Consider the following 8,736-nt stretch of genomic DNA (forward strand, 5'->3'; position numbering starts at 1 on the left):
ATGTTTAGACTGACTTTCAAATTGGCTGTGGTCTGCTGAATTTGGGAAACAGTTGCTATTTAAATGCTACTTTTCAAGCCCTTTTCCATGTTCCGAAAGTTGCTAAATATTTTCAATTGGAGGCTGAAAATAATTGTGTGAACCGAGGTAAACGTCTGTTTTATTAATTTTATTTTACGTTCACGAACTTCTATCTGCAGTGAACTGTGTTACATGCAAAATGTTGAAGCTGTTCAATGACACACGAAACAATGTCTCTGCACGTAGTCCAAGTCTCTTGTACAATGCGCTAAAGAGAACTAATAGACGATTTTCTAAGTTCCTCGACGGGAAAATGCAAGATGCTCATGAGTTCTTGGAATTGCTTGCTGAGCAAATGGAAACAGAAGTACATCCACTGAAATGGTCGGAAAAATTCTTTGTGGCCGATATCAGGATTTCTGTACAATGTTCCATCTGTCAAAACGTTTGCGAAACGACTGGTATTTTGGGTGATTTAACTCTCGATGTTGGACATAAATCAATTCAAACAGCTCTTGATATGTATTTTGCCTGGGAGTCTGTGAACGATTACGACTGTCACTGTTGTAAAAAAAAAGTAGCAGCAAAAAAGCGGCTTTCGTTGATCAGCTCCCCGTCGTGTTTGTGCATAACATTGAAACGGTTTTCGGAGAATAGAAGAAAAATAAATCGGAAAATTCAAATAGAGTTGGATTTGTCGACCACCGGTTGTTTTGATGCAGCTTCCGCAAATCCAAGAGATTATAAATACAAACTTACATCCATAATCAATCATGTTGGGCGAAATATCAATTCCGGTCATTATACGACTACCGTTTGCTCTGCAGACAACGCATTTTATGAGTTCGATGATACGATCGTTCGCCGGTTGAATGGAAATGGAGTCAAGGAGAGCGATGCGTACATATTGTTTTATGAATGCACAAAGGTAACTCAATGTTGCAAATGAAAGGCCATCCCTAAATTACATACGTTATTTAGAACCCTCTAAATCAACAAAAACAGTTTTGCGATTTACCAACGTATTTGGCGTATGATACTTGTTACGAATTTTGTAATCTTTGTTGAGTGTATTTTGGGAATGGCCCCGCACTAATAGATTTTTTGAAAACAATGAATATGACATGCAAGTTGGTGTCAGAATCCAACCTAACCATTAAACCTTTGTAATTTCGTAATTTGCTTGTCGTATTCATTCCCATCCTAAAAAATTTGATTTTTGTTTCTCTATAATATTGAGCTAACGATCATCCTAACAATCATTTTAGGAAAGGCTTATAGAGGATGACCTAAACCAGTCACAAAGAGAAGTAAATTTATGCTGATGTTCAATTAGTATAAGTTTTAGTCTCAGAGCGTTTTTGTTTTTTCAGTTTCTATATGACGAACATGAAGTACACTCGGGCAATTCTTCACCAATATGGAATGTGAGTAATCTTCTAAGCAGCGTAATGTGATCGTTATAAACCCTTCAATTTTTAGATGGTGGATCTAACCAAATGGGACGGAATCGAAGTGGAGGTTCTTGATGACTCTGGCCCAATATCAGAACTTCAAGAGGTAATTATAGACGCCACCGTGCATTTTTCTGTGTCTTCTTCGGTATATTCTGTATGTGAAACATGAATTAAACTCTCGAAAATGAAACTACTCAGAGACAACGTGCTGGCTAGTACATTTGATATTGACGTTTGTTTCTGCTTGTAGGTTGTATTGCCTTCAATTCATTCTCCACAAAAAGGATTTATTGCAAACAAATTGGTTGGAGAGGAAAGATCATCAATCATCCGAAAAGTAAAATTTCATGCCGATGAAGATTTGTGACTTGTAATGTAGTTGTTATTTGTAGATTCTATCGAAAAAGCTGTGCACTAAATGCGACGACTTGCTTAGGGCAAAAGATACCGTTTCATTTCGTTTTATTTATTGTGAAACCTTGTCATTGTGTCTTTTTACGTGCATTTATATATCTGGAACATGAAGTTCCGAGCTTTTTTGTTTTATATTTTTTAGTATTTTTTGTTACCACGTCGTTTTACGTATACATTTCTGTACTTGGAACATGAAGTTCCGAGCTTTTCTTATTTTTTTATTTTTTAGTATTTTTTATTACCTTGTGATCATGTTGTAAGTTTTTTTTGTATTTTTTAGTATTTTTTATACCGTGTTATCAAGTCTAGTTTTTGTTATTTAATTTTACTATTATTTTTGTACCCAGTCATCATGTCTACTTACATATCAATAATTCGTAAAAAAAAATGCAAGCACTTCGGATAAACAAATTTTGTGTCATTGCTTCATCGCCAAGAACGCATGATTTTTTTTATATTTTTTGTAAGGTTGAATAAATTATTCATTTTTTGTAACTCTGTAACTTACTATTTTTTATTGAAACAGAGCGATTGTACGAAGATAATAAGCATAATAATAAATCGTTTGTAGCATCACACTTCAGATAAGCACACAATAAAATAGGGTAAAACAGCGTACAATCTGTATGGAGCTTCAACGCATTTTGTCCAGTAGATTGCGCAACTTTATTCGCTTATGAAAGCGCCCGCTCTAATTTGTTGTCTGCAGTGCATTTTTCGTAGTGATTATTAATAGTATGTACATTACGTCCGAAGTTAAAAATTTTCATTTTGACGAGTGGGGATGTTATGGCCCGATCCGGAGAAGAGGGCTGTGTTCCGACTCGTCAAAAAAAAAATTCTAACCTTGTACTATGATTGGCGTGATTCTGGTTGCCGAAGGCGAAAAATGTACTAAAGAACATAACTGGGGATACAAAGATAAAAAGATTTTTCGTGAGACTCTTCATTTTCATCCTGTAATGTATTTTACATGCTGACGACGTCAAAAAAGTGCTTGAAACATGAATGTAGTTTTGTAGAATGTAGTACGTGAAATATTTCGGTTGTTTTGCTAAAGTTGCACATATTCCGTACTATCTACTCCGTTGGCTAAACTCACCATTTCACAGCTGCAAATTTTAATTTTTAGAACCAAGATATGACCGATCATAATGAACAAGTAGAGAATGAAATCCGGACTGAAAATGTTGGAAAGAAGGTATCTGAGCTGTGGAATGCTTTTTTTTAAAGTCGGACTTACTTTGTCTTTCTTAGTTACCCCGTTGCAGCGATAATGGAAATGTGAATCGTCACTTTAACATTTCTGAAGAGGTAATTGAAAATTTTATTGGTTCGATAAAAACTCAAAATTCCATTCTCTAGCAGTCTGAGCCCGACAATGAGACAGAATCAGTAAACTAATTTTTCTAATTTTGTCTACGTGAGTATTAACTGCCATTCCTTTTTATTAGACACCAAATCAAAAAGATAGTGAAACCGAATCTGAAAATGAAACTGGAAACTCTTGCCGAAACATTTTAGATGAGGTAGTTCAATGTTTAGAAATGTTTTTAGGATTCAAAATTCATTCAAAATTCTTTTCTTTAGAATTCTGAAACCGATAGTGAATACGAAACGGTAAAACGATTTTTATTTCAACATCTTTGAAATTCCTCCTTATTAGCAATGTAATCAAAAACAGACCAATGCGGAAACCGGAAGTTCTCGCCAAAGCGTTTCAGATGAGGTAACTCATTCTATGATTTTTAAGCACTTGATTATTTCTAATTATCCTAGCATGTTGTCGGTTTGACTGGGTGCCGTATCGTTGAGATAAACCACATTTTCAAACAAATTATGAATATGACCAGCAACGTGTGTAATGAATGTGGCGACGGTGTCATGACTTTCGAAGGAGAAATTAGGCATGCACTTATATCCATTTTTAAGTTTCGGTGCAATTCTTGTGGAAAGAAAACGCGAATAGAGTCCTATCACACAAAGAAGTCAAACAGAGCGAACGTTAATGAGAGAGCAATCAGTGGTATCGTTTCAATCGGACTTGGGCATTATCACCTGCAGGAATTTCTCGCACATTTAGACATCCAAAGCATGACGTATCCCACCTATCATGAACTTGACCGAAAGTTCCAAAAACATGCATGGGGACTAGCAAAGCAGTTGGAAGAAGAACATTTACAAGAAGAAATACGAATTGCGAGAGAAACTGGTGAGGTAGATTCATCAGGGAACGCTTTAATTACGGTCGAGTTCGATGGTAGTTGGGGCAAACGTTCCTATGGAAAAAACTATTCGTCGTTGTCAGGATGCGCCGCTATAATTGGTCTTCGCACAAACAAAATTCTGTATTCCGATGTGAAAAGCAAATACTGCCATATCTGTAAAATGGCTCAGTCTAGAAATGCTCCACCTAATCAACATGACTGCAATAAAAACTACGATGGGCCTTCTAGCGGTATGGAAACTCAAATAATTGTTGAAGGCTTCATCCACTGTGCCTTGAAAGGAGCTCGTTTCACTAAATACGTGGGTGATGGTGATTCGAGCACATATAAGGCGCTGAGAGATCTACGTCTGTACAAGGATCCAGACTTGGAAATAGAAAAGTTTGAATGCGTGAATCACTTGTTCAGAAATTTTTGGAAGAAATTCGATGATATGCTTGAAAGCACCAAATTCTGCAGAAGAGGTCGTAAACTTTTGAGCTCTTCTCTAGGTAACAGTAACAATCTATGAGCTAAACTGTAACGTAATTTTATTCCTGCGCTGACAGGTGGCGATATATGTGTGGGCGTTCGTAAGGCAGCAGAATACTGGAGAAACTCGGATGTAGATTTGGTCGAAAAATGCAGTAATCTTGAGCGTGATATTCTTAACGCTCCTCTCCATTATCTCGGTGTCCACGACAACTGCAGGAGATATTTCTGCGACAAAAAAACCCTCCCCACAGTTCAAAATACCATCTCAATATTGAAGGACACTGGCCTCTTTTATCAAATTATGGATTTGTGCCAGAATTACTTTGCCAACAACGCCAAAAGTTTGATAGCAAACCTGTGTACAAACAAAACCGAGGGGTTTAACAGTTTGATAGCGAAAACGTTAGGTAATGAGCACGGTGTCTAGCATGTATTTTTATTCGTTGTCCCATACCAGTTCTCATTTTCTTTTCGTTATTAGGTGGGAAACGTGTTTGCAATTCGCTTGGAGGGTCTTACAAGTCGAGAACCGCAGTAGCAGGCATACAGCACAACACCGGTGGGCATTTCGGTTCCAGATTTCATGCATTCGCGTTTGGTGAAGTCCTAGATTCTTGTGTCAAGCTGGAAAACTCAAGAAAGAGAAAGGTAAAGACGAACGCCATTGCTAAGGAATCGAAGCCAAAAAAAATTCGATTCACTAAAACTCCGAAGAATAAGAACAAAGTAAGGCAAAAGATACGATACGGTCCGGGTCGAGAAGATGTCGATATCAGTCCGTCTGCATACCAAACAGCTGAGTGTCGACTTCTCGATAAACTTCGAGAATATCAAATCAATCGAGACACTGTGGAAATTGAAACTCGCGGACAATATCTAAATCAGAAGTGGATTGTTGTTCGCAAAGACGTACTGACGCCATCGTACTTTGGCCGAATTTTGAACGCTAACAGTCGAAAAAGCTACACCAAAATCGTAGAAGATATTCTGTACAAAAACGATAGATTTTCTAATACGGCAGAGAATCGACATCAACGAATTTTTGAATTGGAAGCTCTGGAAATGTTTTTTGATTTGTATGGAAGCGAATCAGTTAATCGGTGTGGTATTTTTATTGATTCAGAGTTTGCCTTCTTCGGAACTTCACCCTTCCGATTATATAACGAAGACGGCATAATATGTGTGAAGTGCCCAAAAGCTGCGTACGGAAAGTCGATGAAAGAAGCGATTAGTAAAAAGTTAATTCCAATATGGAAAGGTTCTGTCAACGACAGACAAATCAATGAAAAAAGTCGTTGGTATTACGAGATCCAAGGTCAACTTCGTGTAGCAAATCGAAAAATTGCTCATTTGGTAATATATTTGGGTGAACGGGTCTACGAAATTATCGAAATAGAACGCAACGATGCGTTCTGGAAAGCAAAAATGGAAAAGGAATTGGTATTTTTTTATAAAGAAGCAATGATCAAGGAAATCGTAGATTCCCGAGATGCGAAAGGTATGGACCTAAGAATTTACAACGCTTCTAACCAAAAGTTTGAATGACCCGATTTCGGTGTTTGATTCCATATTTATTGAGACATTTGATCGTTACATAGCATAATAAATTGTAAGAAAAACTCGAATTGCTTGATTGTTTTCTTTTTGGTGGTTTATAAGTCCATGTTGGAAAATCTCAAAACACTTGGTCAAAAAATATCGAAAGCAACTCTGATAAACGATTTGTTAGGCATTAGATATGTAGGTTGACTACCGTAAACATAAATAAATATATTCATCTCCGCCTCGAGAAGTTTTACTAAAAAGAACTGAAAAAATTTTTACATCACTGATTTTAGTCAAAAAGTACTCGTATAAAACAACCCATTTTCTGTTCCATTTTACACGCTACGTTTTGCCAAAATTTTAAATTTCACGATTATCGTGACGGCGCCTCAAAGTGTTTCCAGATGTAACTTCAAAATTTTGCGACACCGCCTGCATAATCTGCGTAATCTGCGACAAAAATATACACTACCACAAACACAACTAAAAACAAAAACAAAAACAAAATCTAAAAGTCTTTCCCCTTCCCTTAATGAATTTTTATCAATAATTTAACTCCACTGAATGTATCTTTGTGTCTTTGTTGTCGATGATAATATAAATACCTAAAATATGTATGCGTAATCAACAAAGGTGATTGTGGAAAACCTGTTAGAGAAATGGCTTCAAAATAACCTCAAGAAAAAATCGCCTGCGGTACTCTTCATATTACACATTTCATGAAAAATTAACTTTTAGTATTGGGCATGGACTTGAGCCCCCTCTCAGATTTGGTCCTTGCTACGGGCCTGGCCATATTATAACCTACCGTAGCTTTATGCAACATTCAACATGATATTAGGTATAAAAGGTATTTGTGATGATGATTATGTCGTAAAACTTTGACAGAATTGTAAATAATAATTTGGTATTAACGTTTACATTAATTTATTATGTCAATTTTATCAATTTCACCATATGCTATATCAATTACAAGCTAATCTTGTTCTCAATATAATTTAGGGTTATCAAATCTGTAGAATGTTGACCTATATTTTGAATTTCGCTTTTAGAGAAATGAATTCATTCATACGCGTGCTGATCAAAAGTCGTTCTTTCCGTCGAATCGGGATAAAAATGAAAAGTCACGTTTTCGTGTGGTTATTGACTTCGGCCTTGAAAAACTTTTGTTAACTGTACTTTTCATCCCTAGTTGGGTAAATATTTCCACATGATTATTCTGATGAAAAACTTGAAACATTATTGAAAATGCGAGGGGGAAATCACTCTTTTTTATTGATGTGATTAAAATGATTAACCAGTGATTAACATGAATAACCAGTGATTAACATTATGACGAATTGGTGATTAACCAGCATTTGACCGGCGGAATCGTCGCAAAACTATAAATAAACGTGAAATATATAGGTTAATCATTGTTAATCACCAATTTACCATTTGGATTCACAAAACTTATGTTTCTGATTAACAGATTAACTGATTAACCATGTTAATCACAAAATAGTGGTTTCCCCCTCGTGAAAATGCTTGAAATGCTAAGCATAAATTGAAATCTGGCCACCCTCTCAAATAATTCGTCAATATCATTGAAATTGTCGAAATTTAGTTCTCTTCAGGTAGTCGTAACGTCGTAAGCACTAAAAACGAATTAAAAAAAATGATTTTGATGAAAGTATTTTGGATTCTATTTTCGATAAATGCATCGTACGGGGTAAAACAATCTGTCAATTTCATTTTTGAATTAAAACGTTTGCATTATGGTAAAATTCATAGTTTTCCACACCTGAATCGCCTTCGTACATAGCCGGTGTCGTCGAATACCAAGTTGATCAAGGTTTAACGACCGACGATTCATTATGGACCAGTACTCAAATGTTTCAATACAATGCCGGAAAATACATTGACATTCTATACTCAGCTGAAGCAATCAATGTGGATATACTTGTGTTTCCGGAAAACACTTTGAACCGCCAAGACACAGCAGTAGTGATACCAATGGAAAATGAATTTCACATAGATCTGTGTACAAATGACAATTACAATGTGAACCTTCGGAATATAGCGTGTGCAGCAAAAAGCTTAAGAAAATACGTTGTTATCAATTTGACAACGAAATGGAATTGCACCGAACGCGTCGGGGAAAGTAATTCAAAACGGTGCACAAGCGAATGGGAATTATATAACACAAATGTTGTAATGAATCGTGACGGTGTTATTATTTCCATATATCGTAAATATAACCTGTTCGGTGAGCCTGGAATAACTCAACCAGATTCGATAGAATACAAAACATTCGACACAGATTTTGGTGTGAAATTCGGTCATTTTGTTTGTTTCGATTTGATGTTTAAATCACCAGCTATGGATTTCGTGAGAAACGGTGTCAAAAATATTGTCTTTCCCACGCGATGGTATTCAGAGCTACCATTTATTACTGGTAACTTGTTGATAGCGACAACGATTGAAGCGATTGAGCAACAACTTTTTGTTTCTAAATTCAAGCCATTCAAGTGCAACAAAACTGGGCGCATGTAAACGATGTCAACTTTTTGGCAGCTGGTGCGAATTTGCCGATACTCGGAACAACTGGAAGTGGA

At 36.3% G+C, this 8,736-nt stretch overlaps 1 protein-coding gene across 1 annotated transcript; it reads left to right on the top strand.

Annotated features, from left to right (window-relative positions):
• On the top strand, positions 1 to 2,176 carry LOC119073092 (ubiquitin carboxyl-terminal hydrolase 36-like). The gene is made up of 6 exons (XM_037178406.1): positions 1 to 147; positions 201 to 949; positions 1,290 to 1,331; positions 1,395 to 1,448; positions 1,504 to 1,581; positions 1,729 to 2,176. The coding sequence occupies exons 2-6, from the start codon at positions 221 to 223 to the stop codon at positions 1,843 to 1,845; spliced, it is 1,020 nt and encodes a 339-aa protein (XP_037034301.1). The 5' UTR covers positions 1 to 147; positions 201 to 220; the 3' UTR covers positions 1,846 to 2,176.
• Positions 2,177 to 8,736: the final 6,560 nt, after the last annotated feature.

The sequence above is a fragment of the Bradysia coprophila genome, unplaced genomic scaffold (assembly GCF_014529535.1).
Source record: "Bradysia coprophila strain Holo2 unplaced genomic scaffold, BU_Bcop_v1 contig_137, whole genome shotgun sequence".
Classification (NCBI taxonomy): domain Eukaryota; kingdom Metazoa; phylum Arthropoda; class Insecta; order Diptera; family Sciaridae; genus Bradysia; species Bradysia coprophila.